A 26,372-nucleotide genomic window follows, 5' to 3' on the forward strand; every position below is an offset into this window, starting at 1 on the left:
ACATTTCTGCCACAACAACACAACAGAAATACCACCGTGGAAGCAACACCCAGAGATCAGTGGAAACCAGTGGTTTATGACCGAGCGGGAGGTTTGAAGGTCCACATCAGGGGTTGGGGAAGCAGGATGGCTCAAGTGGATGGCAGCATATTTAAAAAGTTTTGCCTTTCACAGGTTCACATTAAAAGATCAACCTTGGCCCAAAATGTCTTAAAAAACCCAGTTACTGTTCCAACAAAATGTTACCAACAAGGCAAATATTGACAAGTAATGCCAACATGTGTTTAACATTTAACTAATTCAAAAAACAATGCAGATTATGTAGGAATGCTAAGAGTAGTTAGCTAACATGCTAACCAGGTCCAGTGAGCGGTAAAGTGCATGACAAGGAGGGCAGGTTGGGATTGGGATACAAAAAACACCATCATGCAACTCCACAACACTTTTGCATGCCTTTTTAAAAATGTACTATCATTATTACACGCAACCGGATGGACGGCTAGAGAAGGGAAGGGGCACAACCCCGATTTCCAATGTCATCATTTTGTAAAAATCAAACAACGCAAAAAGAGAAAGGAAAAGGCAAAGAGATGGGACAGAATGCTCAGGCAAACTTCCAAACCTTTGCAGAGTTGTTCAATTAACCAAAACCTTAATTCCCTTATGGTTTTGTGATGTTTGTCGGTGTTTTCTTTCCCAGGAGGAAGGTGGCGAGGCCTGATGGATGGCTGCCAGACAAGAACAGGAATGTTACAGAAACACACACACACACACACACACGCACACACACAAATGCCAAAGTAATGTCAGTGTCAACAAGATGGCTGGTGCTAAAACTGCATCCTCACATCACTGATATGACTTATATTCACCATAATCACCACCCACCGCCTAACCATTACAAGACTACCGTAGCGACCACGACGTCACTTTGACAACAATTCAACAACCGAGAACATGTAACTGAATTCAATATGCCTGACTTTATGAAGCAACTGGCAGGTAATGGAAAAAGCACTGTGATTGGTGGAGGTATAGAGTTTAAAAATAGCTAGCTTTTAAATTTCATAAATACATGTCTGAAAATTTCTAAAATGAAGCAGAGCGCTAGACTTTCAAATTAAAAGTGTAACTCAATGGTGGAAAGATCCAGGGTTACAGTCTCCAAACAGAAACCAATTACTCTTAAACTACTAATAATAACAGACTGAAGCCATAATAACACAACAACAGCAGAAAAAGTGCAAAACTACTGATCTAAATCTACACATCTAAATAATTCATCGGAACAAACATCTATTGGATTTTTGCTGCTTGGAGGAGTTGGGGACATTTAGTTAACTTTGGTGAATACATTAGTTAAGTTTTGGTTCTGGGAAGTTGAGGAATAAAATAAAAGTGACCAACCCCCTTTAAACATGGAGCTAAAAATGCCCCGTTATTTCATCTAGTGACTACGTAAGCGTGACAGACACCTACAGCTAACACTGCTAACTAGTACAGTTTCCAAGAAAACAACATAGAACGAAGCAATGACTACTTCATCATGCCTACACATTGCTCTTACCAGAAGCAGCTAGTATGATCTTAAAGATTGTTAGCCACGGCATGGCTAATGATAACGCTCAAACACAACATCACATTGGCTTCTTGTCTTCCAAATAAAATAGAATTGAAAAGTGGAAAAAAAAACAAAACATTAACACCAGTAGTAAGAAGAGTTTTGTATCCACTGAAGCCACGGAGGCCTCCAACTAGGAGAATGTAACAGAAATGTACTGTATAGATGCGTATGAAACAAGTCTGCCCACTTGGCAAGTCTACAGCTCTTGAACTGGAGGCAGAATCGCGACACGGCCAGCTAACACAGTTTCTTTCAAATGAAACTGCAGTGTAACCCACTAACTTTATTGCTCTGAGTGTAGTGATTGCGATGTGATGGGACAGGATCGTCCAGCGAAGGCTTTAGCAGAAGTATAGGAACCCCTGTGTCAGACGGCCTTGGCCCAGATTATTTTAAAACACTCCTGAAAGGCTGAATAACAATACTGTTGTGTTTTCCACTAAAATGGCTCCAGTTTGGGGCAACACACACACACACACACACACACGTTTATGTTACTTGGCAACACAGACCACATCAACAGCCATCAAATAAAAACATGCTTTTAAACAATAGCATCTGGTAACAAATGTTGTCCCATTCTGGAGCAAAGCTGATGAAAGCACAATTTTCCATTTTGCTGTGGTAACAAATTTCTTTTACTAATGAGTTTATTTGACATTAGCGTTTTTAATTCTGTATAGTTTTATCTGTGTAGAACGAAGTAGCTAACTGCTAATGCTAACGCAATCTGTACACAGTAAAAACATTTGCTGTTTTTTATTTTATTTTTTTTTACTTCCTGTGGCCTATATTGCAGTGTCCAGTGGAAAAGCAAAATGCTTTGGTGCTGTTAAAATCTAACCAGTTTGACAAAAATCACCTACCTACCCACTTACTAGCCTCTCCTTACATTTTCAGCCATCATAAGAGCTTTTCAATTGCAAAATAAGCCAAACAGTTAGCGTTAAACCCCAGGAAAAAGCTAGTAAGATTATTTTGTCAAACAATTACAATCTAAACATACAAGCTAACACTACAGCATGCTAAGCGCCAAAGTCTAACACTAACACTGGCATGATGTAACACAGGGTAGTTAACAATGAATGTGCTAACGGAATAATCCAGTCTCTGTTTTAATGTGGATATGACTTTTTCATGCATGTGCTATGTCGTGAATGTAAGTGATTGTGTGTCACATGTTTTACAGGCTTCAATGGAGGAAATCCACCAATAGGAAAAGCCTCTTCTGTTCAATAGCACCTGTGCAACTCAGTTGTTCAAATTGTGTGAGAGTAATGTAAATTCTCGATACCCACAATCCCTCACCCCCACACATTCCCCCCCCCCCCCCCCCCCCCCCGCGCACACATATTATCACTCAGGCAGGAGATGGAGGGATGGAGGGAGGTAACGGACAAATGCGTCAAATCATACAGGCTAAATGATCTCAGGCCGTTACATCACAGGACACATCACGCACGCACTAAAACAGCAGCATCACGGAACAAGCAAGCGTTCCCCATAAAAAAAAAAGAAAAAAGAAATGGCAAAATTGTTACAGCAACACTCAGGTTAACAGGGCGCGCCAACATCTTCAGGTTTTTCTGCATTTTCTATCCATCTCATTTGTTGTCTAGCTTGTTTGTTAGTTTTACTTTCTTTTTCTTCTTGACTTTTTAATGTGTTCTCTTCATTTTTTTAGAATCTTTAGGAAGAACAGCCGTGACAGCCTGGAGATGACACCCAGCCTTGACTACAATGTTTCTACAGCGAGGTGGGACAAGTCGACTTCCTCTTAACTAAACTGCATAGATTGACCGTCTGTCTCCTCCCACCCTCCTTTAAACTCTTCCCACCCCCTCATTCTAACCTACCTATTACCTGTCAGTCAAATTTCAAATTTTCTGCAGCCGGCCAAATCGTATTCAGCTGGAAAACCAGGCTCCTTTCCCGCCTGCTCTTTGGTTGGGTAGGTGTGACAAAAAGGGGAGGCTGTTGTCGTGGAAACCTGCCACGTTGCTATGGCACACATACACAAACCCACATGGTGTTTTCCCAATCAGTTGGCTGGCTGTGAAAACATCCCAGTGGGCGGTATGTCACGCTCGCTCCTTGCTGGTTTTCAAGTGACATGTGGCAGGTTGACTTTTGCCAGTCTAAGTTAATTTAATAGACCGAGGTAAATGACAGGAGAGTGCAACCAGTAAGAGGTGGTCTAAAGATGTTGCTGAGTCAACGGCGAGGTCAGTCCCTCCCCCCCAGAAACAAGGGGACAATGTTGGTTCTACCAAAGCCAAAGGGTGCTCGTCCTGCAGGACAGCTCTGGATCCTTCAGTTCCAGAGCGCAACACAGAGTTCTAGAGCTCCAGAGAGTTCTTTCTCTGAGGTGAACGTCCTGTAGCAGGACAACATGTAATTGGAAAGCCGAGCACATTTTCTTAAGAACGTGTTCTGTGACGTTCTACAAAGCACTCAATCCCAGAGACTCTACTAGGAAATAAATGTATTAAACTAATGTACAAATAAAGTTTGGTTCTGGAATGCTCCTCCTGCAGAACTCCCACCCAGTAGCGGTCACCATCACTGTCCTTGGAGACTCCCGAAAAATGAAAGAAACTTGTAAAAATTAAGAAAAAAGGCAAAACAAACAAACAAACAAGTTAATGTCTTATTATAGGTCATATTTTTACAGGTAGCTAACCCATGTGTTGCTTCATTTGCATGTACATCTGTAATAAATAGTAGGCTTATTTGTACCCTCTTTTTGTATATGTTGTGTATTTAAGTCAGCTATAATGTGATGGCATTTTTATTGTGTTTTTTTGTCTTTGTTTTTTTTTAACCCCACCCAACCCCGTGGTGTTTCCTCTTATCTGTGATTGGATCGTTATCTCTTCCTAGCTGATTGGTTATCTGTCTTGCATTTGTGTTTCAAGTTTTTGTTGTTGTTGTCATTGTTGGTGTTTCTTTTCTCTGCTGGCTGTCGGACGGTCGTCCTGTGTTGGTTGTCACAGCGGCAGTTGGTGGAGCATCTTAGAAGCCCAGCGTGCCGCCGATGGTCGACGCCAGGACCACGCCAAGGATGACACAGCAGATGATGATCATGATCTTCTTCTGCAGGGGGGGATGGGAGAGACACACACGTTGGATTAATCAGGAAGGAACGCAAGAGTGAGGGTGCTCTCGTCAATTTGAAGGTTGTACTTTATACAGTCCACTGTCTTGAGTTTGTACTCTGCAGCTGAGTGGGTTGCTGTGTACACAGATGTGCTTTCAGCTGCAGCTAAAAAAGAAGAAGCTAAGTACAAGCTGTGGTCAGCAGAAATATTTATTCTGTGCATCAGAGCGTATTGGTTCTGATGCACAGTTGCTCTTGGAAGGCTGCATACTCTTTAGAATTTTCTGAATCTCTACATAAATATGACCTAATACTAATTTTTATATTGGTCTTAAAACTAGATTAAGAAAGCCTAACTAAACAAACGATCCATGAAATTGTGTGGCAGAAGAATGTGAATCCCAAAGGTTTTTCGATTTATTCGCTGCGGACCATAGACCATGTTTCATTCACTGGGGTGACAATCGGGTGTGAGCCTCAGAGGCCTTGCGTTGATTAAAGAAGAGAAATCTTTCTCTTTACAATCAGAGTTTGATCTCAGTGGAAAGTGTGTCATCTGTCAAACAAATGAGATTTGTGAAGATCTTAGAGGAGCAATTGTTCATGCAACGTAGAAGCCACTACTCTCCAAAATGAGCACTGCTAACCATCCACAGTTTGCTCACATAAGGCTGCTGGAGAAATATTTAATGAGGCCAAAGTAGAGTTTTTTTCCCAAAGGAGAAGCATTATGTTTGGTGAACTCTGTATTCCATCGTTCGATCCAATTTGTGAAACGTGGTGGCAGCACAAATTGACCTTATTTTGCCATACAAAAATATTTGAGATTGAATCCTTTTCCACAGATAAAATTACCTTGCGAGCCTGGCTCTGATATTTGACGGCCTTCTTGGTGTCGGATACGGCTCGTTCCACATAGTCGACGGAGTGTTCCACGTTGTATTCGATTCTGTCAATCATCTCTCCCTAAAATTACACATAAACCACAAAGTTTAACAGGCAGTTGGCTAAAATGATCAATTTACCTTTAGTCCCACTTTAATTTGCTTATGACATGGCTCGTACCTGGCTTTCAACAAGCATGGCCATGTCGACGAACATGTCGTGCAACTCGCGGATACTGTTTTCGAGCTTGATGATCTCGGTGTGTCGGGTCTCGATCTCGTTTAGGGCCTGCTTGGTCATCTGAGAGTCCATTTTGATCTGCGGGAGAATTGAATTGTGTGTGTTAAATAATTTAATTATTTAATTGTGAAGAAAATCCAACCAAACCAAAACCAACGAACCAACGTAGATCCTTTTCATCCTATCATTACTTTATTTATTATATTTCCAATTGCTTCTACACTGTGCTCTTTGTTTTAATAATGAAACCCTTTCTACAAACCTTTCAAAATAAAAGCCTTGTAGAAACGGAAAGGATTACGCGCTTTGAGCCTTTGAGCTGAGGAATTTAATGTGAAAAAACTGTACATTAAGAGTTTAATTGATAATACCTTAACAACCCAAGAAAAATATGGAAGTGCTGAAAAACTATTTGTAAATTAGAACATCTGTGTGTACGTCTTCTCTCACATGTCTGCCAATGACCAGTCTTGAAAAAGATTTTGGAAATAAATAAATATTAATTTCCAAAGCTTATGAGATGGTAGGTGGAATTAGTTATGTTAAGGATATTACTGGGATCATTTCAAAAACTATGACAAAACATTTTTTTGAGAAAAGTCTTAAAACTGTAACCTTTCATCAGTGAAACAATTTTAGCCTCAGTCCAAAAATACTATATCTCTGCTTTAAAAGCTGATTTAGCTGCTACACCTCCGTTAATAACAAGCAACTTACATTCAGTCACATTTGTATCTTTGTCACCTGATGCTACCATTTAACATAGGTAATGCAGTTTAATAAAGAAATCTGTTGGTAATCATGTTTTCTCACACTGAACCCAGTGAGCCACATTTAAGACAGATATAGGTGAACCAGTTTTTGAATCGCAATTTAGAGAAATGAACCACGTGAACAAATACTTGTGATATACAAGAATGTCATCCGTAACCGTGGTAACTGTACGTAACATACCGACAGCTGTTGCTGTAAAAAGCACAGGATCAAAATGGCTTTAAACAGATCACAGATGAAAACTAGACTAAATTTGTTTTAGTTTTGTTGGCCAAAACTAGTGTAAAAAAAAATCTAATTACTAAAATTTGATTAAAACTATTACACATTTTCATCAGAAGACTAAAAACTCAATCAGAATTAGTTGCCAAACTTAAATTAATTTTAATACATAAACGTAACTGGAGTCAGACTTACTTACCTGCTTTCAGAGTAAAAAAACAACAACTGTGAACCTTATTTTTATTGGCCTCCACTATTTGAAGTGACAGAGTACTGTCAATACACTGGGACATCATAGGTGGGTGTGGTTCAACCACAAGAGCTCAGTGAAATGTTTTGATCTTTAGCTGGGTGTTCAGTTGCAGCATCCATCTGCAGTACTGACCACTGACCACCACATCAGGTCACATGACACTCCAGTCACCAGACCTTAGTTTAGGCCAGTGGCAGTCCTCTTCTCAAATAAGTGAGCTTTTAATTTGGAGGGGCAAATGATCCTGTGCAGTTACACCTTCAAAATAAAAGCTCGGTGGTGCTGTAACTGGCCGCTCACCCATGATCCCATCATTCCCCCCCTGCAATCATGTGACAAAGGCCGTATTCACTTGATGTCTCAGCGCACCTCATGGCCATTTTGCGTTCCCTATAGCCAATGATAATCATTAAGGGATGCAGAATGGCTCACGTCAAAGTGACCCATAGCTATAGCTGGGCTCAGGTGCGGTGCTTACATCATCAGTGAAGATGGCCAGCTTGCCACTCTCCAACATGTCCTCTAGTTCCTCGTTGGTGGTGGTTCTCCCAGCTGCAGACAGAACACACACAGTGAGACAGAGTTTAGAGCTGAGAACACCTGAATATTCACCTAAGTCACATGGTACGTACTATAACTATAAACTAATAATAAATATGGAATAAAATAGTCATATAACACTGACAGGATCCTTTTTCTTATGAAACTCTTGCGTACATTTTGCTGATAATACTAGTATTTAGAGACTTTGTAGTGTGGTATTGCTACTTTAGGATAAGTAAATGATAAACATACTTCTACCACAGCTACTTGTATGTGCTGATGTAGATATTTCTTGTTGTGCTGGACTCTTTTAGATTCTAAGACTACTGTGGAAATAAGTCTTAGACTTTGCTGTGTCAGAAGTATTAGAGATGTGTTTACGTATTCATGTGTGTGTGTGTGTGTCGGTGGGTGTTTGAAGGTCAGGACCAGACTGCAGACAATAAAATATCTGCAGTCTGTGTGCGGGTCAGTTTGTCTGCATCATCTTCATGTACTACTGTTTATATGTGTGTGTGTGTTTGTACATGCAGTGCTTTCATATCCACTCTTTCCTCGTGTGTGTGTGTTTGTACATGCAGTGCTTTCATATCCACTCTTTCCTTGTGTGTGTGTGTGTGTGTGTGTGTGTGTGTGTATGTGTGTGTTTGTGCATGCAGTGGTTTCATATCCACTCTTTCCTCGTGTGTGTGTGTGTGTGTTTGTACATGCAGTGGTTTCATATCCACTCTTTCCTCGTGTGTCTGTGTTTGTGTGTATGTGTGTATGTTTTCCTCCGTGTGTGTGATGTGTGTATTGTCCTATAATGTTATCTGCACACTGAGTCCAGCTCCTTTATTATTCATGAGTGTTGACGAGTTTAAACTGGAATCACTGTTTTGACTTCAGTGTTTTTTTTTCTACCTGACCACCAGTAAATAACAAGGAAAAATACAATGATTTGTTACTTTGTTTGTAGTTCCAGACCTAAATGAGATTCAGTGGGATGTTCTTCAGACAACAACTGTAAAATTCTGTTGGAGACATTAAAAAAGAAAGCAACTTCGACTGTCAGTAGGAGAGGGGACGTAAACAGAGGCCTCTTCTATCAAAGTCAAACAGTTTGTGCATTAAATTAAATCAATAAAAACAAGGCAAATGTCACTAAAACATAATTTTATATTCCTCCTCCAGGTTGTGAAGACTTTCTTTAACCCCATATGCAGTTTTAATACAGTTAATATTGTTTGTTGTTTGGTGTTGTTTTCATGTTGGATGCTGTTGGTTGTTAGAATTGTGCTCGGGATTGATAGGATTGATCTGCTGTATGGTTTTAGTATGTTTCGGTACTCACTAATCTCCAGCTGTCTCTGGATGCGGTCCTTGCAGCGGTCACGGTACTTGGACTGTGTGGTGTTGTACTCAGTCATCACCTCCACAAACTTGCGTGACAGCGTTGAGTGCTGCACAACGACAACAGAGAAGGAAAAGAGAAATAATCACGAATTCTTTTGTGCGGGTTAATTAATACTAATGACACATGTTTTAACAGCGGATCATTGTCCAGATGTTGATTTGGCACAGTTTTTACGCTGGATGCTTCAATTTCTACCGGGCTTGGACCGGCACTGCACAGCTGGGGAGGGGAATGGGCTGTTAGGGGTTCAGTGTCTTTCCCAGAGACACTTCGACATATAGCTGGGGCTGGGGATCAAACCACTGACCCTGTGTTCCGTGGACAGCTGCCTTTACCAACTGAGCAACAGCCACCCCGGCCAAGAAGCATTTTAATGTTGTCAAAGTGGAGCTAATTTTAAATTAAACAACTGCACATAACCAGGGTGTGTGTGATTATTATTCTGTGACCTTACTATTACGATGTTATTCATATGTCAATGTGTGATGAGTTGAGGAGGAGATATGCAGTGGCACTGCATAGGTATAAAGATATTTACCAATGTATTTGGATATATAAAAGCTAAAAATATAAAAGCTTCCTGATAAAACTTTTTATCAGGAAAAAGGCTCTCCATGAATTCAGTGTTTGTGATTCTGTGGAGGTGTGTGTAGTTGTGTAACGTGGCGTTGATGCTGCAGTTGTCTGAGCAACTGCAGCTCTGTTCTCCACCAGCAGGAGGCGGCAAGGAGCAGTGTGAAGGGAGGAAGGGGGTTGTGTTGAGGGGCAACGAGGTGGGATGGAGGTTGGGGGCAGCAGCCAATGACAGAGCAGAATACTGCAGGGTCAAATCAGACAAATCAAAATGCAGAGCCAAGAGAAGAACACAAACTGCTGCACGTCTGTGTGTTTGTGATGACAGATCACTAAATCAGCTGTTTTTTCATTTCATATATATATATATATATATATATATATATATATATATATATATATATATATATATATATATATATATATATATATATGTAAAAACAATTAAAGGTAAAAGAAAAGTACGTACCATTGGACATGACTCAAAATGGGCCTAACTGTATTAAACCTTAGATTTTCTTTTTCTAAATTTTATATATATATTTTTTCTATATATAAAAATATATCTTTGTAAATAACTCAGGAACACAAGGGAAAATATGGGGAGAAAGAAAGGGGGTATATCATTTATCGGATGCCAGATGGTACAGAACTGGTGTGCAGATGGTTCCCTGTTTACATAGATGAGATTTTGCTTGAAATGTCTAAAAGTATAATTTAACCTTCGATGGTTTGTCATTGTTGAGACACTGACTGACAACCAGATGGCAGCCCCCCCCCCAAAAAAAGAGCCCCAAGATTCACAGACCCAAGTGCAGCCACTATTAATGTAGCTTCCATCTTCTGTCACTGTCTCCTTCATATGTAAAAGCATGAGCCTCGACTCACCTGTGTCTTGCGGATCCTGAGGTCAGCTGATGATCTGTTGAGACCCTCCTCCTGCTCGATGCTCTGCTCGATTGCTACAGAAAGACACAAATTCACACAGACAAATACATTGTGGTCAAACAGTAGAAAACACTCTCAATTTCAGCATCTTTTTAGCTAGTGCTCTTATTTTGAAGGCTTTGGCCACCACAATACAACAACTTCCTTTACCATCAGCATGTACATTTGTATACTTAAGTATATGTAGACTTAACTATTGCAATTTCAAAACACTTTACTTCACTACAGTTCTGATTGTCTGATTCTGATTGACTCACACACAAGGCTGTTAGGGTATAGTCGTTTTTGAAACCTGAATGACGTACACCCTGTTCTGTCCCTGAACAACTCATAAACTGAGGTTAAAACTTATGACTGACCTACATGTACGTATAATATACTTACTTTTCATTTAACATTTTTAGCCCAGTTTTGTGGAGCGTATACTGTTACTTAAAGTAAATGAGTACTGCTTCCAACTCTTGCAGTGTATTAAGTAGAAGTCTACTATATTTTCTTGATTTTTCGTGATTTTTCTTCTTAAAAATGTTTGTTTATTCATATTATGCAGATGAAACTGTTTCACAACATGTAAACATTAGCCAAATCGTCTAGTAGCAGAGGACTGACCTGTTGAAAGCAGGACACGTGCGTGTTGTGTGCGACGGAGGAAAATAAAGTACAATGCTGAGGTGTATTAGAACAGAGGTTCCTGAATTTTACCAACCCAATGATCCAAAGTGTAGGAGCTGCAGGTACAAAACCTGATTGCCCCTCATACACAGCTAAGATTACCAGAGGTACTAAATCCATAATCAATGAACAATAACACCCTTCTATTTAATAATATACAAATGTTGAAAGCTGTAAGTCTGGATACAAGCCTATATAATAAATATATACATAGTAAATTATCAGTGAATGCAGTTCTGACTTTATATTAATGGAAGTGTGATTTTTTTGGCTGTAATAAACGTCAGGAGAGGTTGAGTTTAGGTGAATCTCTACAAGGTCAGACAGACTCTGATCTGTGTTACAGACAGACTGGGAAAAAAAAAATCACAGCTGATAATTAACTCATCAGCTGGAACAGTGTGTGCGTGTGTGTGTGTGTGTGTGTGAGATGGTAACTGTCCTAGTGTCATGTGACTCTATGATGTTGGTTTGTCTCCAGTGAATGATGACATGAACTGAAAAGCTTATATAATGTTTTCCACTGTGTGTGTGTGTGTGTGTGTGTGTGTCTATGTTTCCTGGCTCGTGGCCCAGCAGTTCTCTGTTGGATCTATGATGACTCAGCAATATCGCACAGCACCAATGTGTGATATTATGTGCATGTGAAGTATTTAGTGTATTTTTGTGTTTTTATGTGACTGTGAGATGAAAACTGGGTGAGTAAGCAACAGATTGTGTACTGGTACATGTCTACTGTGTGTGTGTGTGTGTGTGTATGTGTGTTTGAGTGATTGTTTGAGAACAATCTTTAGCCTATTTAGTTTCGGAAAACATGTTTATTTGATACTCAGTAAAAATCTGTGAAAAAAACAACATGCTGGTGACATTCTGAGCATCAGTATTGTGAAAATATATTCATGGATTCAAGCACCTGACCCTTATATCCATTCAAATTGCTATTAGATATTTTAATTTACAGTATAACAATGGATGTACAGATAATTATGAATGGAATAATCTGATACTGAAGAAAACCGGATCATTCTAAGACAAATTGTTGAAGTGGATTTATGGACATTCCCGGTCCATAAATCAAAATGTCTTCAGCAGCTGAACCCTGTTAATCACAATGTATTAAATTTCATTACAAATGCTCAGTGACTTACTCATCATTTTTACTCTTTATTATGAAGTTTCTGGAATTCTCTGAAGACAAGAAGAACTAATAATTATTACATCCCTCAAACTACCTCATATCTCGTCGTATACTTAAATCTTCTTATCACAACACACAATCCAAAAATGACTAAACCTTAACCTTTCCATGTGTAGATGCTGACTTTTCCTGAATTCCACTGGGCAATTTTATTAGTTTGTTTTTTGATGACACTTGCAGATTCATGTCTTTATAACAAGGCTATTAACATAGACTGCAGGAAGCTTAGTTGTCACTTAAGTGGGTGCTGGAGAAACTTTAAAAACCTGTTGATTCTCAGGCAAGTTCTGAAATTACATGTTCAAAATTGTCCTGTATTTTTTTGTTTTTGTTTTTTTTTCATAATTTTAGTAGTTTTTATTTTGCCTTCAGAAAATATACTTATGGTTGGCCTGACATGATGAAGGCTGTTAGTCCCACAGTGACTTAAACATGTATACTTGCTTGGACTTAACTTGCCTGACCCAGCTTGACCTGACCTGACTTGACTCTGACTACCTGGAGATGCTGATGCGATCAGTGTTTATTGGTATTAATTACAGATTAGCATTTTGATTTTATATCTTGTATAATCTCAATTTTTAAAGATTCTGCTACAGTAAAAATAATGAACATGTAGGAAAGTGATTGAGTCATAACTTATAATCTTTATGTCGCCTTGAAGCATGTTGTTCTACATCTACTTGATTGGAACGCTGTAGTATGGTACGGTAACTCGGCACAATGGCTTTTTAAGAACTGTAGCTGCTGTTGACACTGTGGGTGAAGTCTGTTCCTACATATGATTCCCTTTGCTTGCACAACCCTAAGGACGACACATATACAGTATGCTGCAGAGTGTGTATTTGTGTGTGTGTGTGTATGTGTGTGTATATGACAGTAAAATAACACTCAGGCCTCGTGGGGTTTCCAATTATAGCTTTATCTTCACCATCACAGCTATTCTCAGACTGAATATTTACACTCTGCTTGTCTGTGTGTGTGTGGTTTCACAAACTTATCACCATAATATGTGTGAGTATTTTTGTGTACATTTGTCCACAGGTCTCTGTGTGCATGCCGTCCAACCTCTGGCTTTTCACATTAAAGCAGTAATGTCCTTGAATGCTCAGTATGAACTAACACTGCTGCACCAAGTGGTTATGCATGTGTGTTTTCCAGAAGCTTTAAGCTTATTGGCCTGTGTGCTTCTGTGTGTGTGTGTGTGTGTGTGAAGCTGTCCCAGTGATTACAGCTTGATAAATCACCACCACTGTTTCTGAATATTTTCTTGGTCTTCTGCAGCTGAAGGTCAACGTGCTCTCTCTTCCTGTGAGTGTAAAACCATAAATCCTCTAATAAAAGAGCCTATTCAAATAATGTCAGTGTTGAAGGCTGGACCTTTGCAAAGGCTTGTTAAAGATGCCCACTTCATCAGAGTAATGTCATACTCAAAACTCTTTTACTGATGTCTGATTTAAAGACCACTCCTCGTCCACTATTTGCTGTTAGGCAACTGGCAATAACCCCTTTTACACTGCCCACATAAGATGCTGCTACTGCACCAAAATGCTACTTTACACAGCATTGGGGTGGGGGGGGGTGGGGGAGGTCGGTGTTAACTCTAATTTAAGTTGACGTGGAAGGTAGTGACAAAGTGTTGTCTGTGCAATCGTGTGTGAAGTTATGATGATGTTTTCTTATGAAACCAGCCACTGGGGTTAGTGGGAGACACTCCCACATTATGATGAGGAAAACAGCATTTACAGCATGACTTGGACTCAAGCAAAGCTTTCATGCACTATTTGCAACAGGTTAGACAAGAACTAATTGCAAAGTACTTCAATGGTAGATTAAAGTTAAATCTGTCAGGAGGGACGTCAGAGTCGTCTGACACTGTGGATCTGCCCTTGGATTAAACACATTGCACATACGTTTATATATTTATTACACTGTTGTAGCGTGGGCAAGAGAATATGGTTTTATAATCTCTTATCTGCACTGTTGTCAACAAGTTACTCACATCTAATGTAGAAGTGGAAATGATGAAATAATTCTATATCAGATTGGGACCACTTGGATATGTGATCCTAGATTTGTTGTAAATCTCTGGCAAAGCCACCACAACCGAAAATTGCCCGATTTCGGATGCATATATTATGAAATGAGGAAACTGGTCAGCAGCTTCTCATCTTTCTCTACGAAGGTGTTTCATGTCTTCAGGGAGGCAAATGTGGATTTAGACATTCGGGTGAAGCTTTCGTGGCCTCTTCGTGACAGTTTGGTGTCCACGGTCTAATCATTTATCTCACTGCTTAAATTCTAACGACTCCTCGGTCATCAGTCGTAGCTTGGCTTTGTTTGCAGACACAAAGTCGATACAAATGCCTTTGGAAATGACAGATGATATCAGAGTGCGGACACTTTGGCAAACCCCTGAGTTTAGAAAAATGATGAGTCTTGCAGTGACCCCTCACCTCAGACTAATCTATCACAGAGAAAAAAACTGAAACAGGTGATGGGATCTGCGTTTCTAGAGGGTTTTAATATGGCAATATTAGCACAAATTTTAAGGATTACGTTAAATAAAATGTCACTTCCATAAAAACTGCTTGTTAGCGTTTACCTTTTAATTTTGAGCGAACTTTATTGGCTGTCTTCTTGATATCAGCTGTGAGGTCCTCCAACTCCTGCTTGGTCTCTGCAAAGAACAAAAAGACAAAGTTTAGGATAATGTGTGAACAGGAATATGGATAAACTTTGCACAGTGATCACAGTGTGATGCTGTTAAAGGGACCTTAGAGGTGATATCCACCACCAACTAAAGCCACAACACTGGCGTCGCAAACAGCCCATCGCTATCGGCTTTTGGGTAAACGACTTCTGTCTGTAGCACCTACTGCTTCTACAAGGAGGCATTCCTGAATGTTTTTTGCATTTCAGCACAAACGCAGTAAGTCTTGCGCTTTTAATGGTGACAGAATATTTTAGCATGTTCTAAAAGTTTCTGCATAATAACATAATGTAAATAAAGGAACAGGGATTTATGGGTGTGTCCTGAAATTGTGTCCTATTAATTAATTTTTTAATTTTAATTAGTGATCTTGAATGGTGCTATTAGTGACCTCTGTACACAACAAGGTTCCCTGTTTCCCTTTGTATCCAGTTTTTAAGCTAAGCTAAGATAAGCATGTCCTGACATCTCACTCTCTTCAAAAGAGAATAAGAGGAGTTCTTTTATAATTAAGGAGTGTTACAAAACACAAAGTGCAGTTTAACCAGCAACTAAAATAAAACATTTGGAAAAGTGTTTTTATTATTATTATTATTATTATTATTACTACAAAACAAATATGCTGTCTGAAATACAGCACCAGGCAAAGCAGAGCAAACCCGAAACAAGATAATCATGTGAAGATCAGGTGAAAGGACATTAAATAGAAGACAACGCGGTTTCGGGGAGGAAGAAGACAAAAAGGAATCTAAGGTCAGTTTCTGAAGTGCTATGTGCAGAGAGACAGTAACATCACATCATATCAGGAGGAGGTAACAGTGAGTGTGTGTGTGTGTGTGTGTGTGAGCTGCAGTAGTGCAGGCAGATTTACGAGTGCTGCAGTGCCATTCAGCCACTGCGATCACACTCAGCCTTTTCTACCTCTGACTCACCCTGTCCTCTCCATCTGACCACTTCTCTTCATCCTCCTCCCTGCTGAGTAGCTCTTATTAGGAAGTGATGCTAATACTAAATAATGATACAACTAACTAATATTAGTTATTATGGTAGTTTATTGATAGGTTACATTTCATGTAGAGTAAAATATATTAGCTGTTACAGAGGCTTTTGTGGGAAGAGATTTAAGATCAAAATAATGAGCTAAATTGACCAAACAAGATGGAAAACTGAGATTTTCTATTTCCACGGCCCCCCACTGTTTAAAGCTCCTTTAAGACTGGGTTTGTGTCAGCAGGAGAGTAGGGAAAAACACATTAAAATATTGAATTTTAAGGTAACAAAATGAATTGTGGGACAGTGCAAAATTTTATGAGTGGTTGCATTTTTGCAAAATAAGTGGAAATGTAGTAAGGAACGCAGAAGGTAATGCTACGGATGGCTACAATGATATGAAGGAGAGGCAAACACAAACATTATTGCCAGGTAATGCAGAATGTTTAATGCAGGGGTCACCAACATGGTGCCCGTGGGCCTGTTCTAAGAATAGCTCACCATAGTGCCAATTACCAATGAGCTGCATCTAATTTTTTTTTTAAATCACATTTGATAGTTATTGTGAGAAATCATTAACATGATCCGTGTCTTCACACAGATGAATATCATGAATTTAATTAATTATTAATAATAACATATAATTAACGCTAAATTGAGCAAAGCTGTTATTTCAAAAGTGCGTATTAATCGGGTAGCCCTTCGCATTAATCGGCACCCAAGAAGTAGCTCTCAGTTTCAAAAAGGTTTGGTGACCCCTGGTTTAATGCAAGGAACCCCAGGATTTGTGTGAGGGAATGTAAAATAGAAGATGAGGTGAAGCATTGTTTTGTGAAGGGCTGCACAATTTATTGAGAGAAAAGACAGATGACAATCCTTAAGGGTCAAACCCTCACTTTTTTGAAAGCATGTGCACTGCCCATGACGTTCAGTGTGCTTGAACTCATACTAGCCACACTCCTTTCACATTGCTACTCTGTGACAGGGTAGTGGGTGCTTTGCATCAGTGTACAGCAGTGCATGCGACGGCTGCTGTAGTAGAAAAGGAAGAATGCTAGTGAAGCCAAACCTCATGGTTGTACCTGTATGTACAGTAAATGTTATACAGCAGTGTTGGGTTGTACTTCCTTTTGTGTTTATGTTATGTAACAATGAGCCAGACACAAACAGGAGCGATAAATGGAGGTCAGAATGCCTGTAATTGTAAAGGTTTACATTTTAAGAGGCAAGGAGGCAAATACAGTAATGTGGTGGTTGCCTCTTGTTTCTTGTTGATGCAAACTCATCTATTTTCATTTTCCAGTGTCTTCATGGATGATTCAGTATAATTTTTTATCCATGAGGCTTTTAATTTGAAACACTTGGTTAAAACTGACTCGACCTGGTCGTCTTTCTGACCTCTGGATTGTAAAGATGTGTGTTGTTGGACCACAATCTGTTTAAGCTGCTAATCAATCTGATAACACAGCAGTCAGGGTTTATCGTTTGATATCTTGACATCTTCATTTATCAATCACAGTCAATAAGGATTTGTGTAAATCTTTCTATCCCCAACTTGATTTAAACAGAGACACAATTAGCTGGTAGACTGTTTATACTTCCAGGAAAATATAAGTCCAGGCCTTTTCCTTTTTTAAATTCCTCTGACTGTCTGCAGGGCTTCTCCTTTGATTGACATCCTGGATGGCAATGAAGAAGAGAGCTGTTATAAGATATATTAAGATGATGAAGAAAGGATTTAAGTAAGAGAGTAAGTCTATCAGCGGCTGTGTGTTTAAAGGAAGAACTACAAGTCTACTTCTCCAGTCTCACTACTACTCCCATCATGCATTATTCAGGCAGAAACTAAGATGCATTTTGTATGACAGTCTGTTGGCAGCTGAGAGCAGGCTGACCTAAAATTGAGGAGGAGAAGAAGAAAGAAAGTGACATGTTTTTACCAGGAGGAAATAAGACGAATCTAAATGTTGAACATGAAGTGAAGTATATACACACACAGGATTTTATTCTAGCAGCTGACCACATTGTGTTTTCATTTAATTTCATTTGTATTTTAATAAGACTACATCTCATCTTCAAAATATCTGATTTATCTAAGCTGATCTTCTCTATTTAGTTTTTTAATTCATATTTGTCTAAAATTATTTCTCACCCCACTTCCCGAAAGGTCATTTTAACCTCATTACATTTCATCAGTTAATTCAACTTTATCTGAACCAGTTTAATCATGTCTCATTTAATCAAATTCATGGCATAAATAGATCATAAATCACCAACTAATGCCACTTTTTCAGAGATGAGAAATGTTAAATGTTAAAAATGTAGTGATTTCAGTAAAGAAACTGCTAATGAAGCACAATCCAAAGGCACATACATTTATTTAATTGTATATAAGGCATTTATACATGTACTTATACGCAATACTATGGGTGAATTGACTGAGCAAATTTAGATTCGATTTAATGTACATTAGTAGGCCTGGTGGCTCAATGGGGTAGAGTTGGGATGCAGAAGGCTACGGGATCAAATTTGGCCCCGCTCAGTTATCAAGGGCCACCTTGGTGCCAGTCTTGGTAAAAAAGAAGGGTTGCGGCAGGAAGGGCATCCGGTGAAAAAACTCACACCAATAGAGGAGTGCATCATCCCTCCTTTACCCCCTTGTAGATTAATTCCTGCATAATATTATTTGTATTGTTTCATTTGATCCTTTTTCATTTTAATTCATCTCACTGTCACAGAAGCGTATTGTGCTCACTAAAATGCCTAATTATTAATTTTTGTTTTGTTTTTGTAATAATGAAGTTCAGATCTCCTTAGTTGTTTTGGTGAATATACTGAGTTCTTTGAATTTGTCAAGTGTTATAGCTGCTTTTCTGTATTTATGCATAAAAAAACACAAAGAAGAGACAGACGTCACTCACATGACCTCAGTGGTTAAGCTCTTCGTCTCATGCTGTTTAAATACTGCTTCTTCAATCAGAAGAAGAGGAGACACTTCACAGGCGGCATGCAACAGAAATCGTAGATGGAGAGAAAGGGAAGGGGTAAAAAACAGGGAGAGAAGGACTGGATAAATGAAAGAATAAAGGCTGAATAATCCGAGGGAAAGGGTAAAGACAGAACAAAAAGAAGAATGAGGAAAGAAGAAAGGAAAAAACAAAACAGGAAAGAAAAAAATAATCATCATATGACATGCAACTACAGAACAGAAAACATCAACATGCAGAAACTCAGAATCAAAGCCTGACAAGATGCGTGTGTGGAGACAGGTAAAATAAAATGCCAACATGCAACAAACAGGTTGCTCTGCTGTGTAACGTGTTCTTCGGCTGAACTGAGTTTAACTTTCAGTGAGAAGTTCAGTTTCATGAAAGTCGTCATCTGCTGAGTGTGAATGTGCAAGCTATGCAATATTTAGCCTCCCTCAGCTGGGATCGGCTTCACTGACCCCAAACAGGATAAGCAGTATAGATAATGGATGGAGTCACAGATGATGCCTGGGAATCTATTTCAATGGGTTTTACAGTAGCTTTGACTTTGAGTGGGATTTTTGACGCACACGGCAACTATCACATTCAAAAGGTTAAAAATAGTGGAGGAGCAACTGTTGCCTTGAGCTGACTTGAACCCCTGGGATTGATCTGGCTCCTCCTGACTCGGATGAAAAACCAGTTTCAAAGCAAAACATTTTACAGTGTAGTGTTTCTGACAGCCCAGACTTTGGCTTTAGGCTTCAGCGGTGACATTGAGTCATTATTGCTGAGTCACAGTTTGTTGGGGTCAGGGTGAACACAGTGCGGCTCCCCGAGCCTCGCGCTCTCAAACAGGAGAGGCTTTTTTTTTTTTTTTTCATGTGTCAGGAGGAGGAGGAGGGCTGAAGTGACTGATGGCAGCGATCTGTGGACGTTTGCCAGCAGACTCATCGGAGGCTCAAAGAGTGAGCTGTAGTTCTCATTAGTGAGCAGTTAACAGGATTAGATTTCACTCTGAGGCTCTTTACTGAAGTTTACTGACACACTTTATATCTGTATTTATAGTGTGACAGTGCCCAGCACAGCAATGATGGCTTACTACAACTACAACCTCAAATTGCTCACCTTCACCCTGATGATGTGTTGAGAATGTGCAACTAGTGTGTCCATGTGTCTTCGATTAGACCTGGGTTTATTCAAATATAGTTCTGCTAATATATGTAACAACTGTGCGTCAAACACATTGCATTTTCTATAATGCGCTTTCAAGATGGCGAGTAAACCCATTGGTGGACAACAGTCTTCTATTTGACACGAACAGCCATAAATCAAATGGAAAGCTACATCACATGCACGTCATCACCTCTCAGTTCCCTCTGGATATGGAATAATGTTGCCCCAGATGCATGCAATTGGGGCAATATGTATCCAAGCATAAAAAAATGTGATGTTTTGTTTTGGAAACATCACACAGCGCAGCAGTGTGTCCGACTGGTGTGTTGGAAATTGTTTTTGGACACCAATACAGGTCTAGAGCTCAGATTTCGTGAATCAAGGTTGCAGAGTGATGGTCGTTACCCATAAGTAGAGACAATGCATTGTTGGTTTTGGTGTCTAAATGGGGACTCAACTAAAATAGTTGTACTGCAACAAATTTATAAGCTGTTTTTAATATAATCTGGGACAATTCACATCTCAACCGAATCCAACTAAAAAGACTTCAAACTGAATGGCTCTTGTTGGTCTAACTATAGGAAATATTTGTGGTTAGGCATTTGTCCACAGACCACATGGTCAGTGGTTCAATCCCCGGTCTCAGCTATATGCCAAAGTGTTCTCTGGGCAAGACACTGATCCCCCAACAGCCCTTTTCCATCCCCAGCTGTCCAGTTTCAGTCCAAGCCTGGTAGAAATTGGGGAGGGTTGCGTCAGGAAGTGCATCTGCTGTAAAAACTGTGCCAAATCAACATGCGGACAATGATCCGCTGTGGCGACCCTGAACTCACGGGATAAGCAGAAAGGACAAAAAAAAAAAAAAAAGGGAACCTAAACTGCAAGCCAGTGATACTCAGTCAGAGAAATGTGAACGGTCTTATAGGCTTTTTCGTGTCCATGTAACTATACCCAACTGTAGCACATGCGTGTGTAGAGGGCACATAGAAAGTATAAACTGGCCTTTAATGAGTTTGGTGTAGAGTTTACTTTCATTTATTTTGCGACCACTTTAAACCTTATAGGAGCTGTCCTCTATTGATGAAACTGATGAAAATGTGAGGCACCTTTGATTGCTTTTATTGTGGAGAATTCACAGAAATGTAATTCTCCTCACTATGTTTGTGGAGGGTTTAGGTGCATTTTAGGATAGATAGTCAATTTCTTATTTTGCAGGGAGAAATAGTACGAGAGACAGATTCTTACTTTCATCAGGATTGGGTGCGGCCAGGATGGCGCTGTGCTGCTTCTTGACGTGCTCCACATCCTCTGACAGCTTTTCTATACAGCCTCTGATCTCCTCAACCTAAACACACACAACATAGTACAGTTATGCTCATGTTTTTTAAACTAAAATAAATACATGTAAAATTAAAGCAAAAGCAAACTACAACTGCACAACACAAGCTTTCACAATTTGACCGAAAATGGTTATATACAAATACCAGAGATAGAGGTAAAATAACCCCCACTATCAGTGGTGAAAATGACCAAAGATACACACATAATCGTCACAATTTGTTAAAAACATAATCAAAACTAAATGACAAATGACCATAAAATTAAGGAAAATAGGTACAAAATTACTACAAACATGGTGGCCTCATTTCTTATTTGTGTCTTTTTCAGTCTGGTGTCCCGTGTAGAATTGGTGCGGTGTGGTGTCAGGATCTTGTTGCACTTCCTGTTCCTGGACTTTTATTTTGTGGCCCTTCTCCTTACTTCCTGTCCCTGGTTCTGTTTACCTAGCGTTACCCTCTTTGTCCCTCATTGTTTGCACCTGTTCCCCCCTCTATTTAAGTTCAGTCTTCCCTTCACTCCCCTGCCAGATCCTCGTCATTGTTAATGTGGTCTCTGCCATTGTGGTCACTGTCTTCGTCGTGGTTCCTGCTGTCATTGTCATCATTATTACCCTCACCAACCCCTCAGGCTCTGGACTCAAGGTAAAAGCTGTTAGTGTATTTCATGGACTCTTGCATTCGGGACTCTTGTTTCTCCTGGACTCTTGTTTTTGGGACCCTGTGCAGTTTTCCCCTTTGGTCTGAGTTTTGGTGATGTGCGTGCTTGCTGTTTTGTTTTTCCGTGTCTTGTTAATTTAGTTTATCTGTCTGTTAGTTTCCTTAGACTTCCTCGTTTGTTTTCCTGTGTAGTGATTTTTGTTTGTCTGTGCCTTATTTATCTGGTTTCCCTCTGTTTATCAGTTTTCCTTAGTCCCCCTCCGTGTATTACCTGTTATTAGTTTTTATGTTTATCCGAGTCTTATTGTTTCCTGAGCCTGTTGTCCTAAGTTACCATCTTACTATCTATTAAGTTAATCCCCCTCATGTTCTGGTCCCTTTGGTTAGTCTGAGTTTTCTTTGTTCTGTAGCCGGTTCCTAGTATCCTCCTGTTAGGAGCGACTTCTGTAAACTATTTACATCTGTCAATAAAGCCCCTCGTTATTTGCGATCCCTCTCACAGTCTCTTCACTTGGGTCCTCCCTTAACCGAAACGTGACATGTGGGGCCCTCTGTATCTCATAACCTGGACATGGTTATACTGGTTTCTTCTTTAAATAGAAAAATATGATTTACTGAAATTGAAAATGACTGATGCAGTCTGCAGAATAAGGAGAGCAGCTGTCAGAATCGGTACCATTATGGATCTTTATATTAATCTGGCCTCCTCTGTATTTTAGTTTAGATGTTATTTCCTTCCTTGTGTCCAGTTATTGTCTTTTTGCTACCAGGTTGCTTTTCCACATATAAACTACAAGAAACTAGAAGTCCATAAATACAGAAATGCAGCCTGAAACGGTATTTTTAACAAGTCAACAAACAAACCTGTAAACCGTCAGTGCAAAATTGTACAGTCTCTGCCATCTGTGCACAGCATAAATCTATCATAAATTATTCTTTTTTTTTTCCCAGCCTAAACACACTGATTTATCCTAAAGATCATAATTTCTAATAAGCTCATTAAGATTGATAGGCTCTCATGGAAACTAACAGTTTTGACAATCAATTGGTCTGCCTGTACATTTTAAACCACAAGATGAGTGCAGTTATTAGTTTCAGATGTTGTTAAATTAAAGTTCCCAAACCACCTTAACCATTAAAGGTGGTGATACTCATTAGTGAACCGCTGTTGTTGGTGGTTGTTAACATGAAACTCTGGTGGGGAAAGGTTAGAGAACACGAGGACACTCAGTTTGACTTTTTCTGTGTTTCCGCAGACAATCAGATCTTGAGATTTCTGTCAGATTGTGATGGATCAGTTCACAGAAACACTGTCACGCTGCAGATCTACCACAGATTATAGCCAGGTAATCCAGGTAGCTCTTAGTGAAGCGCTTTCACAAAGCACCTCCTGAGACCCATCCTATTCATGTATGTCCTGTGTGGTGGACATTGGTTTTGATCTATATCTTTTGACTCATTTGAGCTACTCGACTAAGTCCTGATATGCTGAATAGAGGACATCCTGGCCTTTCCAATAATTTCTCGTGTTTGGGTGGGATGAGGGGAAGTTTGTTTTCATGCTGAGACAAAATGGAGACTGCAGCAAAACACTGTTTTTTTTTTATTTTATTTTTTTTGTGCTGTGTCCCAGGAGGCATCAACATCAACTGAACAGCACCATGAAGGAAGTTCTGTATCTGTTTACAGGACTATAAACCATTTGTTTATTAGGCCTCTTTGTCCTTGTGTCAGCACCAACATGCATGAACTCACTGAGTTCATGGACTCTCCTCCTCTGTGAAACCATGATCTTTAGCCCGTGTACATCTAAGGTTCATGGGAAACTGTTTTTTTTTTTAAAGGCTGCTGCAAATCTAAATACTGTATGAACAATATTAGATTATTTGCAATGCAATTTTCATTACTAGCAATGTTAGAGATGTCAGTGGTGTTTTAGGTCAGGTTATCTTATGGAACACAACCTAGAGGTTCTAGCTTTACTTATGTTCTCTGAAGAGAATGTGAGGTTGATGTCACAACATTAATAATAGACGCTGTCTTTTTGTTTATGCACCATATTGTGAGAATCACACACCATACCAAAGTAATATGTTATGTATTATATATTACTTTTCATTGTAGAGCTGCAATGTATCGTTTAACCTCTTTACATTTACATTTAGTCATTTACAGTAGCAGACGCATTTATCCAAAGCGACTTACACATGAGGTGCAAGGCAGCAAAACTCTAAGATAAGGAGAAAGCATTAAAGCAAAGTCCTATTAGAAAAGTGTTTACATTTCATGAGATGCAAGTGCAAGAAACAACAGGAAGTTTTTTTTAAATATAAATTTAAGTGCATAGTAAGATGCGGAACAGTTCTGTTTTCAGCAGTTTTTTGAATATTGGTAGTGAGTTTGCTGAGCGTGCAGAGTTTGGTAGCTCGTTCCACCATCATTATGGGATCATTGGGCTGAAGAGTTTAGTAATAATAATAATAAACACTGTTCATGAACCGAATAAACTTTGTGCAGCTGGGAGGTGAAGAGCAGTGTAGGATGGAGATGGATCCCTGTCGTCAATAAGAACCGTGTAATTAAAGGATCTTAGGCGACTTGTAGTGAAGTATGTGCAGGCAATATCAACAGCTGAAGCTTGAAGAGGTGAGATTTGATCTGCTGGCTGCTTTGTGTATAAATGAAGCTGGTCTATTTTGCACCGAGCTGCGGCAAAACTGTTGAACATTTAAACTCTTACAGAGTATATGCAACAGTCACTCAGTCCAAAACCAAGACAAGTGACAGTGTCTGGATACGTGAGTCAAGGCTTTTTCAGCAGTCTATTCCAGTCTTCAGCTGCCAAGTTATATGGGTCTGACTGATTTATTGTTATTATTACCCAAAAACTGTGGACTTTACTCATGTATTGTCCCTTTACTTCTTTCTTCCCTTCCTGGTCAATTTTAAAGAATATTTGAATTTTATTTATTTTAGTGAAGCAAAAGAAAAGGTTTTGAGGTAACCACCATAGTGGTCATGGGTCAATAGATCACATACAGTAGTAACATAACCTCACATTCCCATAAAATGTTTGCACTTAAATATTTTTGCAGTGCAAGTTTGTGCTTTAATTCTCTTAGTCTTACAGCTGGTTTCCGGCACTAAAACATTTTAGGTTTGTGGTGAATCTGAAAGAAGAGCAACTCTAGAGGGTTGTAACGTACTGAGGACACCAGTTCAATAGCCGAAGCTCTCTAAGAAAGATTTGACTTAATTTAAAAAGCTATTCTGAACATTAAAATCATTTTCACACAAATTTATGTAAACAATAACTTATCACTTATTTCCAAAACAGATGTATTAACACTGACTGATCACAATATTAGACACTGGAGACATGACCTCAGTGTATAGTTGTATCTTACCTGTTCGAAGAACTCATCCATGAAGTGGTCCCTGTCAACCTGCACCACCTCCTCATCATCATCGCTGTCCTTAGCCTGCAGACACACAGAGTAAAGGTTATGTAACCTAACGCTCACTTATTTCAGCTTAATGTTTTATGAATGAATTGTGAGAGTTCACAGACAGACATCATAACTCAGGGCTTTATTTCTGCACAAGATCATATGTTTTACCTCTCCCTTTTCTAGTTCCACTAAAACAGCTCTAATGGGTGTCCTATGAAAGTTTTGGACAAGCTAAATATGCTCCGTCTGAAATAAGTAATGTTTTATTTTACTTATTTCCTTGGAAAACATAATTTTCCAAGGAGCTTGAACATCAAAATCTAGATATTCCAAAATTGCCTTAAAGGTCTTAACAGTCTCTATAACATTTATGTCTCACTAACTGGTTCCAACATTTCTACCAAGAAATAAAAGAAAAGACTATTGGTGGATTTCAAAGGTAAAACACAGATTTAAAAAATGTCAACTGTAACAGGTAACACGAGTCAGCAGTGTTGCAAATGTTATGTCTGAAAGGAGCATATTACAGAAAGAGGAAGAGATTTGGTGAAGTGAGGTGGGGTTAGCAGGGGAGGCAGACTAAAGCGATCGCTCAATGTGAGTAAACACTTTCCAGTTACACTGATTGGATTTCTATTAATGTTAAT

At 39.3% G+C, this 26,372-nt stretch overlaps 1 protein-coding gene across 1 annotated transcript in view; it reads right to left on the reverse strand.

Moving 5' to 3' along the window:
- Positions 1 to 2,240: 2,240 nt before the first annotated feature.
- Positions 2,241 to 26,372, reverse strand: part of stx1b (syntaxin 1B) — a 52,300-nt gene continuing 28,168 nt past the window's right edge. Inside the window, exons 2-10 of the mRNA XM_067476125.1 lie at positions 25,681 to 25,755; positions 21,522 to 21,621; positions 15,034 to 15,108; positions 10,499 to 10,572; positions 8,975 to 9,083; positions 7,577 to 7,650; positions 5,790 to 5,927; positions 5,580 to 5,690; positions 2,241 to 4,720 (exon numbers count right to left, since the gene is read on the reverse strand). Coding sequence (XP_067332226.1) covers positions 4,640 to 4,720; positions 5,580 to 5,690; positions 5,790 to 5,927; positions 7,577 to 7,650; positions 8,975 to 9,083; positions 10,499 to 10,572; positions 15,034 to 15,108; positions 21,522 to 21,621; positions 25,681 to 25,755 — 837 coding nt within the window. The 3' untranslated portion in view covers positions 2,241 to 4,639. The remainder of the gene's footprint in view (positions 4,721 to 5,579; positions 5,691 to 5,789; positions 5,928 to 7,576; positions 7,651 to 8,974; positions 9,084 to 10,498; positions 10,573 to 15,033; positions 15,109 to 21,521; positions 21,622 to 25,680; positions 25,756 to 26,372) is intronic.

Source organism: Channa argus, chromosome 15 (assembly GCF_033026475.1).
Source record: "Channa argus isolate prfri chromosome 15, Channa argus male v1.0, whole genome shotgun sequence".
Taxonomy (NCBI): Eukaryota; Metazoa; Chordata; class Actinopteri; order Anabantiformes; family Channidae; genus Channa; species Channa argus.